This window comes from Limanda limanda, chromosome 8, assembly GCF_963576545.1.
Source record: "Limanda limanda chromosome 8, fLimLim1.1, whole genome shotgun sequence".
In the NCBI taxonomy this organism is placed as follows: Eukaryota; Metazoa; Chordata; class Actinopteri; order Pleuronectiformes; family Pleuronectidae; genus Limanda; species Limanda limanda.
Window position 1 is genome coordinate 16,314,242 of NC_083643.1, and position 26,183 is coordinate 16,340,424.

The 26,183-nt window shown below is 45.0% G+C and overlaps 1 protein-coding gene across 1 annotated transcript; it reads left to right on the top strand.

The window, feature by feature from the left end:
• The first annotated feature begins 6,234 nt into the window (after positions 1–6,234).
• On the top strand, positions 6,235–25,941 carry smad6b (SMAD family member 6b). Its single transcript, XM_061076660.1, has 4 exons — positions 6,235–7,777; positions 10,729–10,785; positions 11,421–11,498; positions 25,052–25,941. Exons 1-4 carry the CDS (start codon positions 6,952–6,954, stop codon positions 25,591–25,593), a joined length of 1,503 nt encoding a protein of 500 aa, XP_060932643.1. The 5' UTR covers positions 6,235–6,951; the 3' UTR covers positions 25,594–25,941.
• The last annotated feature ends 242 nt before the right edge of the window (positions 25,942–26,183 follow it).

A 26,183-nucleotide genomic window follows, 5' to 3' on the forward strand; every position in this document is an offset into this window, starting at 1 on the left:
GAATACAAATAGTCGCAGAGATGAAGTCACTGCAGTAATGGGGTTGAAGCACTAATTAGCAGGCGCTACACAAAGCTAATGTGTTCCTTAGTCTGGCCGTAAGAGTTTTACACTAGACTATAGATCATAATAAGAAAAAGTACTTATTGTTTATAAGGCTTTTCCTACTGGATTTGTCACTGCCACCATTTGTTTAATCTATCTCTCAGCCATGATTAATTTGAGTTGCTCACCCACTTTGTCTGAAGTGTCAGTCGGGAGCTGGACTGCCGTGACCACTGCATTATTACCCAGGAGTCTACAGGGGTGCGTGGGCCTGGCCCTTCACAGGGAGAGGGGCAGACAAGGGGACAGGCCTGTGTGAACAGCTGTGCCCTGTTTTAGACCCTCATACTCAGTTACGTCTTACTCTTTGAAGAAGTCTTTCCTTACACACTTTCACACATGCAGCTCACATTAGTGGAGTATGGCTCAGGCATAGCTGCAAGATGAAAAGTTCAAATGCCTAAACTTTGATTTCTCAATTTAAAAAAGGGCCAGATGGTTTTGGTGCCCTTCTTTTTCTGTAAATGCACTTTTAAAAAATTGAAGGTTCTTTAAAGTTTCTTCAAATTGAGTTTTATAGAATCATTAGTGTCTAAAAAACTTTTTGAAAAATGGGTCTCTTTGCTGCAACAGGAACCAGTTGTCAGTCCATAATTGTCCAATTTAAAACCATAAGGTTCTTTGTAGAACCACATTTCATTCTGAGTTTCAGCTGAAGTGGTTTTCATTTCACTGTAACACTGGAGCACATGGGGTACAAAAGATTGTACATTGATACCGAGCTGCCAGAGCAACATTTCGAAGAGATGGCCTCAACTCTATTTTAAGCAATGGTTAGCTTTACAGTTCTGTGTCAACTACATGATGGTGGAATTAAAATATATGTCAGAAACCACACAAAACAATGTAAAGCTTTGTGTGATAACCACAAAATGTTTCCATTCTACAATCCGTCTTGGTGCTGTAATGGTTCTTTGTATTTTTATTTTATTATTTAGGATATAGTTATTTAAAAATATATTTTTTGGCTACACCAAAATATATTTTATATTTGTATAGATTTTTGTCCTGTGAACCAGCAAAACTTCAAGGGCAAAGACAGCATAGTTGTAGTCAGAGGTTTTCAGAAAGTAGCTGTTTATTTCAATCAGCCTTTGCAAATCTTTAAAAATGTGCAAGTCAGGGACGTGTTTTATTTATTTATTATTAGTGATTTATCTACTAGTTGTACATTTAGCTTTGTAACCCTGTAAAATATGTACTCTATTGTGTTTATTTAAAAAAGTATCGACTGTGTGAATAAAATGTGATTAAATGATGTTTCACGATGCTTTTGAAGATGATTGAAAACATTTGACGTGCTGTTTCTGTTTGCAAACCCACAGATCTTGGAGGAGCCTGCGTCGTCGTCCATCTTGAAAATCATCTGCAGCCTTTCAGGACCTGCGGCCCAGATGAAGGTAATGAAACCAGTCACATTCAGGTGTAAAACCAGGGTCACAAGTCACATCACACAGTGTGGAATCTTTGACTTTTTGACCTGGTTTTCTGCTTTGCATTAGTACACAGATGTTTCTTCAACAACTTGTTCACTGATTTTATTCACGTGGTCTCTTTTACTAATACAAATATTCTCTACTATGGCCCAAATATAAATAATTTCTACAGATGCACAAATTGCATTTCTCATCCATAATTATTTCACAGGTTTATCTTTATGACCTTAATTTGACCCCTATTATATTCAACACAAACATGTTTTATGAAACGATAACTATTGAAAATGTATCGAGGTTTAGTTGTGGCTGATAACAGCTCAAAGTGTCTTGTACCAGTTTCTCACACAGTGGAAGCCAGTGACTCCCAGAGTAAATGTGTCTGTTCTTAAATTTAATGAGTAAAACAGCCTCAGGGTGAACAGAATGTTAAAAAAAAAAACTTGGATCCTTGACCTGAATTATGGCGTATGATGATTTGATTGGAGTTCATACATTTGCTTCTGTTTTAATAACATTATTTTTGAGAGCAACTTTTCTGAAGCTTCCTCCTGTACTTGTCGTACCCCTTCATGTGCCAGGTTTACAGTCAGCTAACTGTTACACTGACTGAGTGGAGATCCCCTCACTGGATCATCTGCATGTAACTCATGCTGTACCAGATTGAGAGCATCTAATATATCTGCTTGCTGCTGATGCTTCCAGACATTTGTCTCGCGTGAATCATTTCCAATAGCGGGGAGAGCCGAGCCGACAGCCTCAGTGACTTATGAGCCAGCTGGGTTTTCTTTTGACTTAATTGAAAATTGCATGACACTGATTTAAATGAAGCGGTACTCTGTAATAACAGTTTTCTTTTCCTTGTCTGACATGTGATTGAGTTACAAAGGGGAATGCATTTGCAACAGGTGCCTCTAACACAGTGCAGGCATGAGGGCCTCCATGTCCACCCTCAGTAACCTCCCTCTGCCCCTGAGCCCCAGGCCTGCCAGGGAAACCTGATTCCAGTTCAGACACTGGCACCGGTGCTGCTGCAGCCCTCCGAGTCTCCACTGGTGCAACCCTGAGAGCTTCAGTGAAGCCGGTTCACCCACATGTTTTCAAATATATATATATACATTTATATTAGTGTGTTTTAGAACATTCGTTAAGATTCAACTTTCTTACCGTAAAGCTCATTGCTTTCAAATCGGAAACGTACAAAACACTTTTTTTATGGGATTAATTTCAATTTACCCAAGCCTCAGGGTTCGACTCAGTGGGCATCACATGCCATGATAATTCCATGATACAGTTTTATATGTAGAGTTACAGATGTGTTGTGCAATTAGAACAACTTCAAAGACTCACCAGTATAAAATTGATGTCCCATGAGTAACATTAGTGAAGAGTCTTGTTTACGTGGAACAATATATTTGTCTTGTCACTAGGGATTAAATCAAGTATATTTTATTGACAATTTACAAATTCAATACTGGTAGTGACGGTTTTTCACAGGGGGGCAAGGCTTCAAGGTTTTTCAACCAATCAGCAGCGCTTACTGCTGAACTTTTGCTACTTGGATCATGTTAATATATCTTGGGGGTGTGGTTTTGCCTCGCTGGGTTCTGAGCCAGGATCATTTAACTCCTACCAGGGCGAAGGAGATTCAAGTGGAGTCCTTAAATATAACTCAAATTAACCTTGTCACCATAATATACACATGTAGTTCAGACTGTCATGTACCAGCTGGAATATAAAATTTGCATGTCCATATAACCAGTAGCTGGTCACACGGAGAAGAGAAACTGGAGTTCCCTGTTATTTACGGTTTGCCCTGACAAAACAAGATGCCTGAGATAAGGTGGAGGCAGACATCAGTGAGCAAGCATTCACCTGTTGTGTCTCCAGCCACCGTGAAGACTGCTGGCTCTCACAGTGGGAAAAGGTCAGGCGTGTCGTTACTTTTTCCCATGCCACATAAAGCTAAAGGCTGGAGAACGATGAAATGTATTATCGTGTGTTGTGTCGGTCGTGATTACATGGTAATGTTGTGTCGTCACTATTGTGTCACTGCAGGTTGCTGTTGACCTGGTGCAGGCCTCTGCTTGTTCTTTAGCCTCTCACACGCAGGTTTTTTTCCGTCTCAGTCTGCTCTATCCAACTGGAAAACCTTTACTTTGCTCCGTTGCAACCTACAGTATCCTGCTTATTTACCTCCAGGATGTATGAAACAATGGACGAGGGATCCAAGCACAGCAGCCAATATTAATCAATGAAAGCGTCTCAGTGCCTGTGCCAGTTCTCTCCCCACCTCCACATATGGACGCACATAATGTGAAGACATTATGGCTGCGTTGCTCTACTTCTATTTCATAGAAAAGGCATGAAAGGAATATCTTTAATGATAATATTATCGTTCCTCGTTTCCTCCTAATTTGTGACATCCTGTGTTTTGGAGTCCACGTAACTGATAACTCTCTAGTTTTCTAGGAGATAAATAATCTCATCTTGTCGACTTATTGTACGATTATCATCAGCAGCTTCCTTTCATCTGCCAAAAATAAGCTTAACTGGAAGGGTGTGACCCACAGGAGGTTTACAGTCGAGACCGATTGATAAATCTGTCGGCCTGACCTCAGGTTTTTGTAAATCATTTCAGCATATTTGTCCAGCAATAAATGACTAGAAGTTGCAAATGTCTAGATTATTACCTAGTTGCACTGTCATGTCTATCAATTATTTGTTTGACACTACTTTGACCAACCCCAACCGACCACTAGTAGTCACTTTTTAGTAACAACAGTTTGAATGTACCTTCCCAGGGCCGAACACATGTACGTTTGATATCAGATTTTGTTGTGTTCAAGAAGGAGGTGGAAAATTATGGTGTCTGGGTTCCCACAGACCAATGAGCAAATCATCCACAATGAGCCAAGAGTGGTTAGCTTGATGACGACCTTGATGTTCGCTTGATTTCTTGACCTTCATTTCAGGACACGTGCACAGGGTCCACACACCAGATTTCAGTCACAGGGGTTTGCTGGAACATACACTTGTTTTTCAGCTAGAAGACACATTTAGCCATCTTCATTTGATTCATTTGAATGCATGAGTCCAACCCCAGCAGTGCTGTTGGGCTTGTGTTGCCAATTGCAAAAATTACACGATTCTTTGTGCTTTCAACATATATTTTTATTCAATTTAAACTATTCTTATATTTTATAATTTTTTCTAAATCAGGGGTCGTCAAGGGGCTACCATTAATCCAGAGGGGCCAATTATATGTCCAACATCCATGCACAATTGCTTATTCAGTCAGGTCTAACATTTAAGTCATTCCCTGTTAACTGTTGGCTTTATGGCTTTGAGCAAATCCACACGTATATATTTCTCGTTCAAGCACATTGTGGACATCCAAAAATCTTAGAGAATAATATTTTTTGATAAATTGTCATTTATTTTTAATATTGTCAGTCAGTGATTGTTTTTCTGTTGTTTGTGTAGAGGCACTTTAGGGGCCAATCAGTTGCACCCCTGGGCCCGCCCCTTTTATTGAAATAACTTTATTATTCCTAATTTTAATAAGAGTATTTCCATAATATTACAGACTGTCCTTTCATGAGTTCAGTGTGTTGAATGTGATAGATAGATAGATAGATAGATAGATAGATAGATAGATAGATAGATAGATAGATAGATAGATAGATAGATAGATAGATAGATAGATAGATAGATAGATAGATAGATAGATAGATAGATAGATAGATAGATAGATAGATAGATAGATAGATAGATAGATAGATAGATAGATAGATAGATAGATAGATAGATAGATAGATAGATAGATAGATAGATAGATAGATAGATAGATAGATAGATAGATAGATAGATAGATAGATAGATAGATAGATTACTTTATTCATCCCCGAAGGAAAATTAAGTTGTCATAGCAGCCGGTATATTTGAATACAATAAAATACAATACAATAGAATAAAATAAAAAATATTGAGGTTGAAAGGGTAGAAAGAATAAAAACGAGTTTGAAGCTGTGTAAAGTGTTAATTCTTACATTAAAGCTGAATATTTCTGATGAAATTGCCCACTGCATGATTTGTTTTTATGAATGTCAGTGTATTCTTTCTATATTTTTATGATTTGTTATTCATTTATTTTTACTCATCATAATCCATATTAAAAGCTCTAAATAAACAACAGTGATGAGTAAAACAAAGATTTGTCAAGTGTTGACACCTCCAGCATTTCCCAACCAGTGCCTAAAGTTTAAATATACTTTTCAGTGGTGATTTAAAAAAAAAAAAAAGAACCCACTCCTCCACTTGAAAGGTATTTTTCCCCCCTCCCTGCTCAGATCCTGTCACATCCTACACGTATAGCGGATGCAGTGGATGTAAATAAGTTTCAGTAACTTTAACTTAAAACGAGAGAGGTGGGTGTTTCGCCTTTAAGAGTTAAGAAACTTGAAACCTTGTTTGCGCAACAATCAGTGCAGCTCACAGCCGCCAAAGTGTCTAGACTAGCACATGATGGTAGTCAGCCAATGGCTCCACCGCTCTCCTCGGGGGCCCCGCGTGTGTGTGAGTGTGTGAGTGTGTGCGAGTGTGTGTGTGTGAGTGTACGTGCGTGTGCATGTGTGTGTGTGAGGAAGAGTGGGGGGAAAAAAAGAAAAAGAGAGAAACGGGGAAAGAAAGGGATCCGTGCTGCAGTTTGCTTTGGAACTGAGTGGAGCAGCAGGAGCGCGACTCGGCCCCGGATTGATCCTCTCCGTGTAGCTTCAGCTCGCATGGATCTTTTGTTGGGATTGTTTCAGAAAGAAGAAGAAGAAGAAGAAGAAGAAGAAGAAGAAGAAGAAGAAGAGCTGCACACACATCTGAAGGATCCGGACTTCTAGTGCATTTCCCTGGGATTAAACCTCCTCGAAGTATACCTCCTGCGCTGAGTGCCGGTCTAGAAAGTAGAACCCGGGGCTGTTAAAAGTCCCGAACTGTTCGAGTGGGTCTCGTTCGGAAGGCTGCTGCTTCTGGATTATGTTTCTCAGTGGGTTATGTTATCTCATCGTGTGCTCCGCTTTCTCCCATTCGTGCGTAACAGAGGTTTGACGAGTCCATTCCGCTGCGGTCCTGGATTATAAGAAAAATCACACTTTTCGAGCCGATTTCGGTGTCGTCGGATGAATCGGCCGAATGAATGCATTGTGATCGGAATGTTGCGGTGCATTTCCTGCGCGGTTGTGTTGTTGTAGATGCAACAGAACAGCCTGGAGTCTGATGTTGCGGGTCCGCCAGCCCTGTGCACGCACCGCACGGCGCTCCGCACACATCCATTCATGTGTCTGTAACATCCCGATATCTGTAGATTGAAAACCCCTTACTTATAAAAGACCCCCCATCTCGATTGTCAAGTTGTCGTATGTTCAGGACGAAACGCTCAGGTCTTGTGCGGCGACTCTGGAGAAGCCGTTTGATCCCAGACAGAGAAGGGGGAGATGGAAGTGGCCAGGCTGCTGAGGGCTGCAGGGACGACCCTCTGTTCTGCCACAACCCGGAGAAGGTTCCCAAGACCGAGCTCGGACCGATGACCCCGAGCGGCTCTCACGGGGGGGACACGGTGGGGGGGCTGTGGACCACCCGGAGCCCCCGGAGCCCCGCGGGGGGGAGCCGGGGCCCGGGGGCCACGTCGGACCAGGAGGGGGGCTCCCTGTGCGTCCTGGCGCACGGCGGCAGCCCCCGGTCCGTGCAGGACAGCGAGGGCAGGACAGTGACGTGCTGCCTGTTCCAGGACCGGGACCGGGACCACGCCGAGCTCCGGGGTCCGGACCCGGGGTCGTGCCACCTGGCGCTGAGGAGCCTGGGACCCCGGAGCGGCGGGGGGTCTCCCGGGTCTCCCGAGGCGCAGGAGGTCGCGATGCCGCCGCGCGCCGTGCTGGATCCGGAACTGAAGTCCGCCACCTACTCGCTCCTGAAGCGGCTGAAGGAGCGGGCTCTGGACACCCTGTTGGAGGCGGTGGAGTCCCGGGGGGGGATGCCGAGCGACTGTGTGCTGCTGCCCCGGACCGAGCTGCGGCTGGGCGGCCGGGGGGCGTCCCCCCAGCTGCTGGTGTGTAAACTGTACCGCTGGTCCGACCTGCAGCACTCGGCCCAGCTCAAGCCGCTCTGTGAGTGTGAGAGCTTTGGGGCATCGGACGGTCCGTCGGTTTGCTGCAACCCCTATCACTACAGCCGGCTCTGTGGGCCAGGTGAGAGCCTCTGCCAACACACACACACACACACACACACACACACACACACACACACACACACACACACACACACACATACAGAGATCCATGCAGCTTTCATAGTCCCAACAGCAGCCAACTGTAAGGCCTCCGGGTCTGTGATGTTCTGCCCAGGTTTCCTCTCTCCCTCTGTTTGCAGTTTTCATTTGGGACACATTTCTTGTAAAATGCTCATTGAATTGAATCCTACAGATGCAGTTTTACATTAGGCCCATTTGGTCCACTTGCATTTCAGATATTTCCAACTTATTACACCTGAGATATTACAAAGACAACTGAAAAGGTCATATTCATAGTTCCAAGGCAGAACTCAACTTTTCAAGATTTAAAATTGAAAAACTATATTCAAGCAGGTCTTTTCCTTTCGCTGTTTTATTTGTCTGCGATTGTTTGGCTTACTTATACACCGAGTTAGAGAATGGCTGGTCATTTGATTAAAACGTTAATGATTACTGAGGTCGTCCTTATGGCACGGTGAACAATAATAATATCACTCTGAGCTAAGGTTGACAGAAACTGTCAGTTTGGTCCTACGCTGATGCTACCTGGAGTATTTGTGTTCGGTATATTTGAGGAAAATAATATCAAAATGCATCTAAGATGTTGTTAGTTGTCTTTTAAAGTTGCTTGGGAAGTTGCATTTAAATATAGTTTGGTGATAAAGCAGAGGACCACTCACACTGCCCTGTGACGACTGGACCCTTCAGTTTAAGGTGTTGGTGTCGTCTTGTCTTTACAGCTCCTCTGTTTAAATCTTCAGTGAATTCCTTAATAACACCCAGTACATGACGTCTATATGAGAACATGTCATTGTTGTGAGTGGGATTGTCAATACAGCTGTTCTTGCCTCTCTTTCCTGAAGGGTAATTGCCATGTAGGCCAATGCCATCAACAGGGTATGACATGTATACCACTTGAATGTATAGACACACACTGAGATTTGTGTGTGTCAGTGTGAGTTGGTGGTGTGGTGAAGGAGCAGCGCTTTGTTTTCCACCATCAATGAGCTATCTATGGCAGAAACTTCCTGACCTATATTAAACAGATTAAATTTTGGCAGGGGACAGGCCTGCGATTTGGCCACTGGGCCACTCGACCCCACTGACCTGATGACAAGGCACGGTATCATGTGTAAAGACGACAGCGTCAGTATTCCTGGTTTCTCACTGGCACGGGTGGAGGAGTTTCCATAACATTCTTGTTTTCGAGGGCCAGCTGGCGGCAACACGCTTTTAAAAGTCAGAAGTCTCCAGCACTATCAGAATTTGGAGAACGCAAATATTAGGAATATGGTGTGCACAGTACAAACTGATCGGTATTATACAGAGCTCCATAAAGGTTGCGTGGTGTTTGCTGGTTTTGATAGACGAGTGTTTGGTTAGTGTCCCTACCGATGAGGATGTCAGGCGATGCTGTGTGTGTTTCTTTCCACTGAAACTAGCAAGATGAATTATAAGAAGAGGGAGAGAAGCACATACCCCATATTGGGACTAAGGCTTGTAGTACGCATAGCTCCCATGCGCTCATGCGTGGCCCAATAGAGCTGGTATTTCTGTCATGCTATTCAAGAAGGGGGGCTGTGAATCAAGACCTTAACCACTGTTTTTTTTACGTTGTTTGCACAAGGGAATGTAAGTATGGAATTGTATAAGAATAACACTCCTTTCATGAGACAGATTTTAATTGCAAAACCCTTTTTTAACTCTTAGTGAAACAAAGTCAAACCTATCCCAAAAACAAAGACATTTTCAACTGTAATTAAATCTACTTGTTTGGTTTGTTGAATTATTTAAAAGTAAACCCCGGGCATCAGTTTCATGTAAGAGTTTTTAAAAAGAATAAAACAGTTTACAATGTGAGGCAGAGAGCTTGGATTGAAGCGAACAAAAAACTTTTTCCTTTTATTTAGCCAGGCATTATACTTTTCCAATGAGATCAGTTTCAAGTTGCGCTTTAAAAGCCCTTTTGTCCTAAGAAGGTCCCCTCATGCTATTTAGGTGAAGGAGTGGTGATAATATACAGTTTGCATACTACTGGCGCCAGACTGACTAGCTGTGTATCTGAGTGACTGAGTTCAGATCCTGGCAATTACTGCCGCCACTCTTAAAGGACCCGCTGCTATTATGCTTTTCTCCTTCCCCTTTTTTCCCTGTAGGCGAGGTCACAGTGTGCTCGCAAAGTTTTCTTTCTTTTGTGCTTTCCTTCTTGTGCAAGTTATTCTCTTCATTTCTCCTGTTTTTTTACGAGATAAAGTCAAAGGCCTTGAAACGCAGTGAAGTTAAAAAGCAGAGATCTACTCCATTTATTAAACTGCTAACTAAAAGACGTGGTTAGTGTGTGGTCGTAGTTATTACTGCTTCAGTTGAATAATATGTGATTAAATAACAGACGTGCACTTCTCTGCCGGCTTTATTAGCTTTTTTTTAACTGGATCCTGAGCAAAATGATCTGCGTTTGTGGTGCAGACACAAAGCTGTGAGAGTTAAGACGGGTCCTGCTGTCGACTCTGAAATGGATCTGTTGTGGGTTGTGTGTTGAAGCTCCTATTGTGGCTGGCTGTGAAGGCATTTATCAAAGTCTTCTGACAATAACTTCACACAAGATATAAAAACAATACTCGGTTAAGTTTGTATTACTGCAGAATGAAACACAAGTACTATGTGGTCTTGACACTAGTATAAGAGCAGGAATTATTGTCTCAGTTTTGTCTCACAGTGAAACAGCCGCTGAATATTTTTACTTGAGGATTTCACCTTATTTTCTTACACTTCTATCAGTCCAGGGTTTTTTAAATGTCGGATAGATCCTCTTAGAATTTAAAACACTTTTAATGTGTGTGTGTTTGTATTTGTGTGTGTGTGTTGCTCTTTATCAGGGTGTGAGTTTAACCTGACTGTTTTGTGTTACAGAGTCACCCCCACCTCCTTATTCGAGGCTTTCCCCCAATGAAGAACACAAGCCACTGGGTGAGTGACCAACACAAGGATGAACTCTGTGGCACCTGAATCCCGCCTTGCATTTCATCCTCTGTTATTGATCTTCATTTGGATTTGATATTAATATTTGATAGGTTGCAGATCTGTAATTACCAGATTCTTGTATTTTTAAACATCAGAAGTAAATACGAGTCTTTTGTGTTGGTTCCTTTGCAACAGAAAGAAACAGGCATACGAGCAATGTGGAGAATTTGAATGGCTGCAGTTGGGCACGGTTACAAGCTAACTGCATGGTAGCTTTGAGATGAGACCTGCGCCAGCATGTGGCATAATGTCAGCATGCCAGCCAGAGCCAGTGTGGGCAGTATGGTGTGGGCAGTATGTGCTGAGAGGACTCTGGATCCTGGCTGCGAGCTGGGCCTGCAAGCCTGAGTACGGCTGAGGTTTCTGCTGGCATTTAGTGGAGGGTGTCATCAGGTAGAGCCTGTCAGTGACGTGCCAGGTTATCCACTGTGGGGATGAAGCCCAAAATGGTGTTAATCGTTTTGAATTTGATAGGAACTAAGAATCGGTTTCAGACGTGCACAGGAGGAGCTGCTGTGTTAGGAGAAGCAGATGTTGCTGTCAGGAAATGGAGGGCTAATTTCTGTTTTATTCCTCCACAGATCTGTCAGACTCCACATTGTCTTACACTGAAACCGAGGCCGCCAGCTCACCAAACATCACACCGGGGGAATTTTCAGGTGGGTGTGTTACTCCAACCGTCGTCAGTCTCCATATAAGGAGTTAATATCCGAAAAGTTTCACTCTGATTTTAGACATTAATTATTACCAAAGGTTTATAATCCCAGAGGGAGCCCGTCTGTAAATACTGAAGTCGTCAGTCAAGTTAATTTGTCTTATTTAGGCTGTATCTGTTGTAAGAGTAGGGGGCATTTGTTTTTTGTGGTATGCTGTATAGTTTAGCATGCTATATGATGCATAGAAGGGAGTGTGAATATGGGATATTTTGACAGTAGTATTTCAGCTTTATTTCTTTCTTGACTTGATTTTGGATATATCCCTAAGATGATGTTTGTGGTGGAGTAGTGGCACTGGTGTGGTGTAGTGTGTCATTCAAGTTACCTGAATGAAGAGTAATTTCTTTCATATTATAGGAGAATAGCTTTCACTTAATGAATCATATACAACTTATTACTAAATTGTTTGATTAAAACAAAATCATGACATTGAAGTGCTTAACTAAAAGTTAACTTGATAGTTTGAGTAATAATAGACTTCTCTACACAAACAATAATTACTTGCATGAACTTTATTTTTGAGTACGAATAATACAAATAAGAAGCAATTTATGAATCGTTTGCCATTTAAAAGTTACAGTGTCTTGTTTTTCCTTAAAATGTCTGAATGAAGATCCTGTCCGAGGGTTCTTTAATGACACTTCAGAGCTGTTCTCTGTGGAGCTGTTGAGTGTATCTGGATGAATGCGCACATTTTCATTGGTAATTTCATTGAGATGTTGTTCTTTATTCTTTCTCATTAAGGGCCATTATGAACAGCCCCGGCTTTTAAGAGAAAGGTTTCATTGTGAGCGGTGCAGAGGTTCAGCGGGGCGTGTGCAGCGGCCACAGAGCTGCTCTCCCCTCCTCTGTTTTTCTTTCAGAAATATTTGAGTGGGATCAAACTGTAATAAGATCCAAGCTCACTCAGAAACACACAAGCACACATAGCTGTGCACATGCATGTGCACGGACACTCACACGTACGACTCTCTCTCCGGCCTGGCTGTAAGTGGGCTGCAGGGAGGGGGGGGGGGGTTCAGGGAAATGGAGTTGCTCCTGTGAATGGGGCCACACCAGAGGAAGTGAGTAGAAACAGTCCTGTCCTCTAATTTGAAACGAAACTCTCCTTTCTCATGGCAAAGAGTTAAGCACGCCCCCCACCCCCCCCTCCTTTCTAGGGCCAGCATGCACAGTATCGTGTGGACAGGGGGAGTCCGAGCCCTTATTTCGGAGCTCGCCGTTAAAGTTTCTGCCGTGGTCCCGAGGCCTGGACACGGAGGAGTTGACATGGCTACCTGGCAGTGAAGTATTCAGTCAGAGAGGGCCCCACCCCCCCCCCCCCTCACCGGTACACATGCTGTCACCACCTCAGCATGGCTCGGCGACACTCCCTGAGTCAACAAATGAGGGGCTTGTCAGAGCCCGCACCACAATTCCTCAGAGACTGTGGTGAGGAGGGAGGATCTAGACATGCTAGGCTTTGGTTTCTTCCGACTGTGTTGCTGCTTGTACAGGCCGGGTCAGATCGCTCTGCATCGGCTGGGACACACTCAGCGACTCGGAAGAGGAGAGGAGAAGGACCGGCCCTCTGCGGGGGGGGCCGTTCTCCTTGCTGCGAGTTAATTTGTGTAGTCAGTTTGTCTCTGATCGTGCTGCATGTGGACTGTGTGACGGTTCTTTGATTTTAGATACAGAAAGGGAGTCCACGTTGAGTGAATGAAAACATGAGCATCTCATCAGGGATTCAGAATCACCTAGTTTAGCCAAACCAGGAGCCTGAAGTCCTCCTCACAGAGCCTGCTTATTTCTGCAGCCTGGGGCTACGTAAATACCCGCTGAGCATTCTTCTGCATCACACAATGGCAGAGAAGCTGATCAGAGGGGATGGTTCTGTAGACGAGCTTGTTCTGCCGCTTCAAACAGTGTCGAGAAGGTTTCGTTTCGTGGAAATTTGAAAAGTAGCTTTCTTGCTGCTTTACATTACTTGGTACCATGTTAATCAAGAATATGTCTTGAAATCAATACGCTTTACAGTGTTAAATGAATGTTAGAGTTGAGATTTGTCTGCTCCCTCTGGTGGAGTTTTTTAAAAATGTTCTTAAGCATGCAGTCTTAAAAAGCTTCCTCACATGCACATTATTCTATTAATATCTGAGCCTTAATACTCGTACTTTTTGTTACTTAGTGGCTAAAGACATTTCGAATATTCCCAATCATTTATTTAGACATTGCTGTGTCACACACAGCCGCACCAGGCATTCTGTGGTGTGTGTTTACGTCACGAGAGGGCACAGCTTTGGAATGGTACCTCGGTGCTGTGTGTGTGTGTGTGGGGGGGGGGGGGGGGCCTCTAGTGGTGTCTGTCCACACACCTGTTTCCTCACAGCCTGGGCCTGGTCGTGTGGTCATCAGAGTGAAGCTCTTTGAAGCAGGTCTCATTGCTTCCTGTATGACTGTCTGAGGGAGTGTTTTCCCCCTCCACTCTAACTTCATTAGGTCACTTACATTGTCTCTGACTCTTCTTCATTACCACGCTGCTTTGCTCAGCTCTTTATATCTTTTTATCATCTTTATTATGAGGAGCCATGCCCAGATGACTTTGTGTTTCTACTTCTGAATTTCAGGCTTTGAAGATAAGGGTCACTTTGTGTTGTGATTACTCTTATTAAATGTTTTAATGTACTATGATGCAGAGCTTTCCTCTGTGCCCGGCTCAGACCAGTATAAGATCATGGCTCCAGGTCTGTCTGCATTCTTCAGTCATCTGAGGATGCGTCCTCAACCAACCCAGAGGAATGTGTCACTTTGTGTACATGTTGGTGTGAGTTTAGCTCACATGTAAGAATATAGGGGTCACTAAGATTTGTAGGATCAAGTGAACAGAGGAACTGCAGGTTGACCTGAGGCAATTTCCTTTTCATATTTTCTTATTTTCCTTTGGACCGGAGAGGTGGAAGGAGATTGAGAGTAGGACTACACAAAGTAGAGTGTGGACGCCCGACCCCAGCCCACCAGTACTCGTTGGGGTCATCAGGTCGGATTTGGACAAAAATGTTGATATGATATTCGGATTGGGTTAGGTTACATTGGCCGGGCTCTCTACTTGACTTTTTTACACTGTATATGCCTGTAATCGAGGAAGAAATTTGGCTCAAGTCGTCTTTGGGCACACAAGAAAGAGAGTCTTTCAGTGCCTGGTTAGTTTTCTCTCGGGCTCAGACAGGTTCAGTCCAAGCCGCACTCACAGACTATATTCAATACAGGCAAGAGGAGCAACAGCAGGTAGCCAGGGTTCCCACACCGTGATCTCCCTCCACATGCCGGCCAGTCTCTGGAGAGGGGGTCAGCGCTGTCTCTTTGGATGTCTCCAGTGCAGACCGACACTGTGTTAGATCCATTCTGGTATTGACTGCTTCTTCCAGGCAGAACAAGGCAGTTAGCAGATGGATAGGAAGGACCCTTATATGAGGCACTGGACCATTTGCTCAGGGAAGGTCCAGTTTACGCAGGCACCGGGACAACAAAACACATATGTAAAGATTTTATTGATACGTTTTTAAGTCTATGTTTCTTCCTTCCACTCCTCGTATACGTCCAGATGCATACTGACATACATTCACAAGCAAGAGCAAAGCAAATTAAATTGTGCAGTCAATACTAATCGCAGCCTGCCTGTCTGTGTCAGGCAGAGGCCAGCACTAAGCATCAAACCGTTCCCACTGTCTGTACCAGAGTCAGAAATGATCCTGAAAATGCAAGGAATAACTAGACAAGTCTAATTCAGGCATGTGATGCTTCTCTTGATCAAAGCAGATTAGACTGGACCTATACGTTTTGATCTGACCGTGAAGGCATGTGATTCCACTTCTGCTAACTCTAATTAAATACCATATCTGCAGTGCACATCCGAAAAGATTGGGGATAGATTGCAAATCTAATTTGCTCTGAAATATCTCGTTGTGTTTGTTTGCATGTCAGATCACGTCTTCAGTTTGTTGCCGGGGCCTCAGCGTTTTATGAATGGACCTTTGAAGTCTATTTAATGTCTCCCCTGGGTGTGAGTGTGATGCTGAGTGACATAAGGTGGCTTAATGCTACATTTATAGCTCAGGAACCATCACATTCAGCTGAATACTACTATTTGTCAGCCTGTAACTCTATTCTCTCTGCATCACTTTATTATGTGGTGTGTGTCGAGTACAAACAGTATCTCTTTCCCATTGTGCGGACATGCTCTTTGGCCGTGGTCGTATTCTGACTCTGCAATGTGCGGACAGGGGTACGATCAGGTGGAGTGACAACTGCATGAGCATGTCAGCAATGTCCCCCCCTCCCCACCTCCAGGCATGACCCCCCCCCCCCTCCTCCGTCCCACAGACCCCAGAGCGAAGCAGCCCGGGTTCGTCTCCCCTCTGCAGCCTGGCACATGGCCTCAGGTTTCCACCGCAGCCCTGAGCCTTCCCAGCGCCTGGCCGCCCACACTCCCTCAGGAGCCCCAATGCTCCAGGATACGGGATGTGGAAATAATGTGACTCGAGTGCTTCCACCCTGCCTCCCGAAAATCAGGTTTTGCGGATTGTTTATTTGAGGGGAAGGAGGCCTCAGACAAACATCCTGTTTTAAAAAGGCTGCCTGGGTTTTGTAGCAACGCAGGGCGGTGAATTGCCCCTTTGACAGCGGGGGGGGGGGGGGGGGGTGGGGGGGGGGGACTGAGGAATGTTGAAGAGAAGGCCAGCATCTCGGGGGACGTGAGGGGGCTCTCCTCACCCGTTTGTCATATCCAGTTTGCGAGAGTCCATTTTGAGGGCAGAGGGTTGTAAAGCTTTACATCCTGAAGGGTCTTGTGCTGTGTTGGCTCTGCAGCGGCGTAGAGCTCGTACCCACAGTCCTGGTCTTAAGTATCCGTTCCTGTCCTGGGAGGCTGGCTTCCACTTCCCCTTACGTAACACACACACACATAGAAAGAGCGCCATTGATAAGAGCGATAAGCCTTTTTTTTTGATTTTCCCTTTCTCAGCATTGTCTACTTTCAAGTTTTTTCTGGCAGGGGTTATGACACTGAAGATCCTGCGCAGAGTGCTCAACAATATGTGTCACGTATAAGCTCATTAATAATATGTATTACAGGCATTTACAACAAGCCTTACTTTAGGTTTACAGATGAAATTCTTTGCAGTGTGGGTCGTTTGTGTCGCAATGGCGTAAATGTGACTTTGATCGAAGCACTTTTCATCATCTTAAATTGTCCCATAGACTTGAAAGGAGGGAGTGGAGTCGTCATTGTGGGTTTTTTCACACAAAATTTGCTCTTCAAGTTGACTTTCCCGTCAGAACCAGCGTCACAGTTCCTAGACGTGGTGAGGTAATGTGACCTCTATGTGCAGAGTGAAAGCCGTGCTAATCTAAAGCAGAGTAGCCCGAAACTTACATGTCAACAGAAAAGGAACCTGCTGAGCTTAGTATTTATCTGTGTCTGCTTGGCAAACCCGAGTGGTGCCAGTGCTGCTGGGTGTTTGACTTCTGAAGGGCTCAAGATTAATAAAGATTAATCTACAGCCTCATACGTGCCTGTGAGTCTGGGCTCACAGTGTTGTGCTTGTCATCTGAATTTGCACAGTGTGCCGTGCTCCTGCAGGATAAGTGTGGACTGTGTTTCACTTTGGGACTTGCCACACAGAGAGAAAATAAAGTCCGAAGAAATAACAGGACGTGTGCTCGGGCTATAATTCTTGCCCCATATTCTACCTTAGCAAACAAAGTGAGTGAGCTCATCCTGTGGAAGGCTGCTGTTGCCATCTTCTCCCTCTTCACACCACAGCGCAGCTCCAGCCTCCACCAATAGCCCCATTCATTCAGCTCAGGGCACCGGGTTACAGCAACAAATAAGGAGCGTGCAATGCCATTAAAAATGTATGGAATGTCCAACTGTTGGTTTAGTGTTTTAGTGTGCCTCCTCACAAGACTGAGAGGGGGAACAATACTCTGTTTGAGCTCGCCACTGTAAATGGGCTAGCTTTGCATTGCCTGGCAAAGAGTAGGGAAGGAGATGCCAGTTGTGGATGCTGTTTTTTTCTGACTGTTTTACCCACAATTATAAATCCAGACACTGGCCTTGGCCAGCTATGATTTAGGCCTGTGGTTTGATTGCCGGCGAAAATAGATTTAAGATGTTTTTCCCCCTTTCTCCCCAGAGGAGCATTGACAGTTGTGCTTGAACCTTTGGTTGACAGTATTTTTAAAACTCAGAATAGACAGTGCATTCTTTGAGCCTCCAGAAAGCTGTGTGTGGATTAACTGTAGGGGCCCATGTCATTCGACATCTCTACACAAGCCTTTTACAGCCAGAGGGAAAGGAGAGGAGCTCATTGTGGATGGATGAACAGTAAACTCTCCCAGCGTATCGAGGTCTGCTTCATTTTCTCACCACTATACACGTGTAAACTGAGAGACAGTCACTTGAGTTTTTTTCCTCTGTCCTTATCTTGAACTTGATCTGCTGTCTTCATTCCACTCCTGTGTCCGAACACGGAGCCAAGAATGATTGACATAATTTCCCTCTGATCTTGTGCCTAAAAGCTGATGCTTCTTTAATCTTCACAGGAAACTTTTATTTTGAGTGACGGTCTCACAAATCAATGCTGATAGTGATAATACATTGTTTGCAGTGGCTTACCTCACTCTTCACGCCGAGGTATTCTATTTCCTGAGCACGTACAAGGGTATGTCCTCAGGTTGTACACAGAGTACAACTCCACAAAGTAAATTATGTTCTTGGACCAGGGTTTTGCGAGTTGTATTTGCAAGTCGTAAACATGCTCATATGACATTTCTCATTGATATTGTTCACCAGGGAAAATCGCATTGACTTTTGTAATGTGTGTTTTACTTATCTTTTATTTGTGTGTATTGCTGAAGTCTTGGCTGAGCGGCTCAGTACGTGCAGTCAGGCTGTCGCATTTCAGGGTACGGTTTAGATTAGAGGTCTGGCTGGAGCTTCCCCCTCTTCCCCTCTCTGTGACTGCCAGCACATAATTTACTTAATGAAATCCTGCCATTCCCTTTAACTTCAAGATTTTTTGCAGATGTCGACAGGGAAGGACTTAGTGAATTATTGGAAATGTTCACTCTTGCATTTTTAATGAACGTCTCGCTGGTCGTGAACGGGCAGACTTGTAGGAGATGAGGGAAACAGTTGTCTTTGTTTGGGGAGCTGGTGTCTGGGTGCCCGCGGTGGAGCCGTGTGGGTTACAGCCCGGCAAGTGTTGTGATTGAAACAGAAACTCTGGTGCCACATTATCCTGACAGAACACATTCTCCTCACAGACTCTGATCCACTGGGCCGATCAATAGGAAACCATTGTTTGAACAGCAACTCTGTCCATCACTGCTGCTCCACCTCACAGTCCGGTGGAAACCAAATACCTGCCTTTCGCCTTAAATTAGTCAGACTAATATAAGTTGTAATGATAGAGTTCCTTGTTATTGTTCATTTGAAACCAAGCCTTCAACATAGCTTGAGTATACAGGCCAGCTAACGTTGGCTTCCTCCATTATGTAGAGTCTTTATTTTCCTTGAAGAAAAGTGTCTCAACTCTGAAGAAAAATATAAATTAAAACAGAAGAATAGTTCAAAGTTTTAGACCACGCTATCGACGCATCTTCTCACAAGACGTGATTTGGGGAGATGCTTTCACCGAACAAGACGGCTGAAGGAGACGAAAGTCGGCAACCTTCTTGGTGCACCCCAACCCCCCACAGGCCTAACCAGAGTAGGAAGTTAGGAGGCACAGCCAGGAGGGGTCGGGGGGGTGGAGTGTGTGTTCAGGAATGTGCAGGGTCTCCACGACTCAAACGCTCCAGCCGACTTGGCTCGAAACTCCGTCACACACTCACAAACAAACACACTCGCGCGTGCACCCACACACACACCCACACACACCCACACACACACACACACCCACACACACACACACACACACACACACACACACACACACACACAAGCAGATAGGTTGTATGAGGAGGTGAAAGGCCGCAGCCACCCAGCAGGATGTTCACTGAGTGTTTTGCTTTCGGTGCTCTCGCAGACTCCGCTGGCCTTTAGCGCTGCCTGTGGATATGACATCCACAAACATCCCCCACAGTTCTCACTGGGCCTGTACATGCCCTGGAAGACTCGCATAAGGCCTCTCTCGCCTCTCTCGCCCCGCCACCATCACTTGTGCTCTCTGTCTCTGACACATTGCAGAGCTTTGGAGGAAATGAGCAGCACATTCTCTTCCCCTTAAAAAGAAACCCAGCCTCAAAACCCTCAAACCAGTGGCCGTATACTGGCGCACCCAGACGGCTCCTCCATATTAGCCTCCTGAGCTTCCTGTGAGTTTTACAACTCTGTTGTTTATTGATTTAATTTATGGATTCTGTTATCTGTTATCAAGGGTACAGCACTTTTCCTCCCTCATGGGGTCATCCCGAAAACAGAAACAGAGGGAAAGTGGAGAGGAAGTGGATGACAATGTAAAGCTTTCCCATTGTGACCAGCCGGGCTTAGTGAGTGGATTCAGTTTCTCGGGCTCCCACAGTGTGTTCTCTCCAAGCATATCTCTCTCCCTCTCTCGCTATCTCTCCCGTCCTCTCTCCCTCTCTCGGCAGAGAAAGGCCAGACCTCAGGGAGAAAAATCCATAGACATATAAGAGCAGCTCCAGTTAGCGTGTCTGTCTGATAAAGCCGACTTTGATGGCAGCGATAGCTCAGACGCCAGCCTAAATGTGGCCTGCTCAGGGGTTACAGTCTCTCTGTAGGAACCTTTGTCTGCAGAATTAAAGCCATATTATACCCTGGTATTGTGTGTGTGGGGGGCTTTTGCTTTCATTCCACTTTGTAGTTTGCTTGTAAATGAAAGTAAAATCTACGGCACCAGTTTTCCTCTCAGTTTATCCTAAGCATATAAACCTGCACCTATATCAGGTGTCATCAGGTGTATATCAGGTTCTCCCCTTCCACTTCCAGCCTGGCAGCTTTATCAACCTCCTCTTGCATCGAGAAGCAACAGCAGCCTCCAAGTTAACAACCTTTACACCCCGACAGTTGCTAGTTTGGATAGATTGGTAGATTTGAACCGTGCCATTAGCATACGTCTTGTGCTGTGTTGGTATTTTCTTTGTGCGGAATCAGCCATTTTAACAACAGTGCTCGCCCTTCCCCAAGGGCAAAGGTTCCACCGAAACAAGTTCCACCTCAACACTGACGGGGGTTTTTTTTCTATAGCAGAATGATATTAGGTGCAGTCAGATAATTCTCCAGTGCTGACACAGCGCTATGGAGATTGGTCTGGCTATGCGAGACTAGTTCATTGGTCGAGTCTAATAGCTGGAGGGGAATCTAATCCTTGGCACAGGATGAGAGACTGCTGCTCCCCCCCTCTCTCCTTGCTGCTTCCCTCCCCTTCTTGAATGTGCTGCTTAAAGGGACTGGAAATAGTGTTTTTTCTTTTGCTTTCCTCCTCAGCAAAGTTTTGGAGTTCAGCTCTGCTCCCTGCTCTGGATTAGGAGAGATGATGTATAATGGAGGTGGCCCCAGAGCTTGGTGGGGAAATGTTAGCACGGAGGGGAAGCTGTTGTTTGTCTGCCTGTCCCTGACACTCGGCCTCCCATTCATCTCACTCCAAGGCTGCAGAGCTGTGTTTACCCCGGGGCAGCTCTGCCTCTCCCTCTGCCCCCCCCCCCTCCTTTTCATGCTGTCTTTAAAAGCATTACTGGATGATCATCAAGGATTGCCGTTGAAACTTTCAAACCCCCATTTTTGTGTACTTAGCAGAACTACCCAGACTTGCCCTGGAGTGCAAGGAACTCGTAGCTGTGTTATCTGTGTTTTTCAACATGAAAAGGGCTCAGGCAGGTTGTGTTAAATGGAGAAATATATTAAGGGCTATATTGATGGTGTGTTGGTCTTTTTCTCATGAATTAAGGAAATAATTATAACTGTAATCTTGTAATATGACAGTATTGCTACTGAAGTGAGGGAACTAGAGCCCAATCAATTTGGATTTTGGGGCACTGATGCTGACATTGATATCGGGGAGTCTTTGGTCGATTTTAAAAAATTGACAATAAGTCCTTAGACGCAATATATGGAACCTTTTTTTTATATAAAAAAAAAGTTTAACATCAATGCCAATACCAATATATCAGTCAGGCTCTGATCTAAACCCCCTTCGTCGGTTCTCATTTTTCATGCACAATAGTGACTTGTTAAACCAAGACCGCTTGTAGCTGACATTTGAAATCCTTTCTGCGTGTGTCACTGTTTGCTTTCTCTGTGTGATGGTTGTCAGATCTGATTTCCTGCTTTTGATTTTCTGAATTCTGCCAATCTGAACAACCAGAGGTAAACTGAAAAGCTACATTTTCACATGGTTTCCATGGAGCTCATGCCTTGTCATGGAAACCAAACGCCCCACGCCGAAGGCTTTCTGGAGTAGCGTTGGTTAAATATCTCTTATTTACTGTGTGATTGTACGGAGACATGTAGTACGTGCAGCTACAGGCATCTACAAGGCTACTTTTAATTCAATGAAATGTGTGAGTGGGCTTTTTATATTGTGTTGTATCTGTGTGCTTATTTCATAACACTCGAATGAAGCCAAACAGAGACTGTCCTTATCGTAGTGCTAGAACACTAGTAGCCACTTTATTCTGCAATCTGTACGGCTATGGACACTTTCAGACTAAATAGCTTCCACAGAGCTACTGTATGTATCTACACTTTTGTGATACTAGCGGCGTGGGAGCTGATCTGAGCTCAGATCATTGCCTGTGGCTACAGGAAGAGGAAGTGGAGCAGCCATGTTGTGGCTGCATCCATTGACTCTGAGAGTGACACTAAGAGAAGAGGCTTTTGAGAATAAAATAACAATAATAACATGCGCCACTATTCTAATGGGTAAACGGAGCTGTTAAAAGGTGGCAGGGTTAAATGGATGCAGAGCACCAGTAATTGCTCCCAGTCCATCGTGGCTCCGCCCTGAACAGACCCTCGGAAAGCCCGACCTGAAGTTAGAGGGAGTTGTGTGTCGCTGCTGTGGTCAGAAGGAGGGAGATGCACGCCCGCCCTTTGCCTCATGTCTGACTTTTAGGTCTGGTCTGAGCCCTGGCCAAACCTGTATCTGCGTCATATACTCATAATTAAACCTGGCTTCTGTCTGTCTTATGTCAATTTGGAAAAGGTAGATAAATATTTACTGATCATCCAAACACGGCTGGAGAAACAATGCTTCCTTAAAAACCTAGAAGACTGAACAGAAGCCGGCGTGAGCTCTGGCGTGGAGGCGTTGGTTGCTGTGGTGATATTGTCCCCGACTATTGATGGTCGCTCTGCGCTGTAAAATAGATCCTAATGAGTTCCTCTGTCAGAGCAGACCCCCCCGCCACACCTAGACAAAACACAGTTCAGGATGAAAACACAAACACGCTGGCTGATTTTCTTCCTCCTCCAAACAGACGCATGTGCGCACAGACACACACGTAGACGCTCGGCAAACAGAGCGACAGGAAAAGGCCTGGCTCATGGCGTGCTCATTGTCTTCCCTCAGGCTTAACATTAGATACATTTCTAACCTTTGTCCTGCTCATTCCTCTTCCTGGTCCTCGCAGTCTCACTGGCTACCTCCGTCGCAGGCTACGTGTGAAAACTAGATACCGTCGACCGCATAGTTTTTTGCTGGAGTCCTTCCATCTAAAAAAGGAAAGAGCCGGTGGCCATTTGGTTCTTTGTGTTTGTGTGCACAGTTTCAAAGTGAGTTTACCTTGATGTGTGGGCTCCGTTTGATTTGAGACAATAGAGGGCCATAAACAAGTTGGGGCTGAGTTCTTTGTGCGGCCGAGCCACGCTGCAGTAAACGCCGAGCTCAGAGCGGAGGAGCTGGAGTGTGGAATTCACTAATGGCACATGCATGTTGGGGCCCCTGAAGAGAGGGGGTCATTTCAGCCATCACTGTGTGCGCAAACACACAGAGAGTCTGTCTGCAGCTTCCCCCGCACCCCCACACATTCTCTCTCTCTCTCTCTCTCGCTCACTTGCTCGCTCGCTCAGTCACTCACTCACTCACAGAGAGCCTTGAACCAGTCGGGCTCTTTGTCTGTGCAGGTCTGGTCAAAGTTTTTTTGCTAATCTCTGAATAAACTTTACTTGTGTGGGTCACTCAGCAGAAAGGTTTAGTTGGGTGGGAGGTGAGTGAGACATTGGGTTTGTGTGGATCTGCGACGCTCCACCTTCAAGGCGTTTGTTAATGGGGCGGGCGGTCATTAAGCCCTGAGAGCAGAGCGACTGAAAGGAATGGGGCCACAGGCCCAGGCTTTAAATCCTCTGTGCCAATAGACTCTCTGAAGCAAAATAATGGCATCACTCTGTGTGTGAGTTAATGGGAGCTGATAGCATGAAGGCTGGGGGGTCAGCGGGTCACGGGCTTGTGCTAAGTTGTCAGGGAGCTGAATGCCGTCCCTGGGCCCACAGCAGGGGGAAGAGCTTGGTGGAGGGGGAGGGGGACCCCCTGCCTGGCCCTCTGCCGTCACCCCCACTCTTGTGGAATGTGAAGAAGATGAGGGGAAGAGGAGAAAGAGGCACCCTCATTCTCCAGGAGGAAAGGGTGAAGAGACGGATGTGAGATCATGGAACTCTGTTACTTCCTCTCTCCGCTCGTCATATGGCAGATTTTTTATGAGCGACATGAGTGTATGACAGCTCTGAGCGGTTGTGTGGACTGTAGCAGCGTCTGAGAGCAGTCAGCAGCGGTGTCTGTGCCGGACGGTGAAAATAGAAGTCTACCTAGGGAGCAGTAACTCACTGTGGAGTGCTGGGGGCTGTCACTGAGAAGAGTTCACAGACTGCAGCCATGAAAACTGAATTAACAAGCTAATTTACTGGACAGAGATGTTTGGGAGTGAGATGCCAACTTTGTCCCACTGTAAGAAGAAACGCGTGTTCTGTTTTGAGCAGTGCCGGGTTTATTAAACAGTAAGAACATTGTCAGTCTGTCACACGACTGAAGCGACTTGTTTTTGTCAAGTTTCAGTCCAAACACTGTGTGTAATCCTGAATTGATTCTATTAAACATGATGTGTTTTGAAAGTGCATGTGTGAGCAGCTGAAACAGGGCTCTGTGCTGGGTGGTCAGAGCTCAGTCGTTACAGTGCCCTCTTGAGGCAGAGCAGAGAAATACAGGACTTCAGATTGACCTCGCTACACCCTCCACCGCCAGGATATGTATAGAATGCCGCGTGTGTGTGTGTGTGTGTGTGTGTGAGACGGATGTGCATGCAGTGGTATTTATACAAGGCTTAGATTTCAATACAGTGCCTCCGTCAGTATTTATAGTTTGGCCATCTGCTCTGAACAATAAAAAGAGATAGCTAATCCCTTAAAACTCAAGCCTTCCTTTTTACTGGCCCTGTTTGCTTTTGTTTATGTTATGTTTAATGACTCTCTCTCTCTCTCTCTCTCTCTGTTGCTCCTCTAGATGCCAGTATGTCGCCTGACGCCCCCAAGCAGAGCCACTGGTGTAACGTGGCGTACTGGGAGCACCGCACGCGGGTGGGTCGCCTCTACACGGTGTACGAGCACTCCGTCAGCATCTTCTACGATCTACCTCAGGGCACGGGCTTCTGCCTGGGCCAGCTCAACCTGGAACACCGGAGCAGCACCGTGCAGCGCACACGAGGCAAAATCGGCTACGGCCTCCTCCTCAGCAAAGAGCCGGACGGCGTGTGGGCGTACAACCGCAGCGAGCACCCTATATTTGTCAACTCCCCTACTCTGGACATGCCCAGCAGCAGAACTCTGGTGGTGCGCAAGGTGATGCCGGGCTACTCCATCAAGGTATTTGACTATGAGCGCTCGAGCCTCCTGAGGCACAGCACGGAGGCGGAGCTCCTGGACGGACCCTACGACCCCAACAGTGTGCGCATCAGCTTTGCTAAGGGCTGGGGCCCCTGCTACTCCAGACAGTTCATCACCTCCTGCCCCTGCTGGCTGGAGATCCTCCTCAACAACCACAGATAACACAGACGGACCCCATAAACGATCCCAAATATCATCTACCTAGATTTAATATAAAGTTTTATATATTATATGAAATATATATTATACTTGTAAATACGGAGTCATTTTTACAATGTAATTATTTATGTATGGTGCAATGTGTATATGGACAAGAGGAAAAAAAATGGAAAATGCACTTTGGCTTATATATATTATATATATAAATATATATAAAGATAAAGAATCTTTCAATACCAACTTGAGAAATTATACAGCAAAATTAGGATGAGCCTGGATTTGATGTATAGTTTTCATATACTATTAATATCCAGACAAAAAGCTAACACCATTCACACATTGATAATAAAGTATTCGCATATTAATACCTTGTCTGGTCTGTATCTTTAGCACTTGGTTTATTGAACAACTTTGCACTCTTAATTCTTATTAAAGGTATATTCACAGGCGTATTGGTACTTCAGTTATAGAGGACACCAGTATGCTAAACCCTACCTGTTGTGATGGATCTGAAATGCAAACCATCACAAATCTGAATCCACCACCATCTTTTATACCAAGGCTGTATCCATACGACTAAGTTTAAAATAATC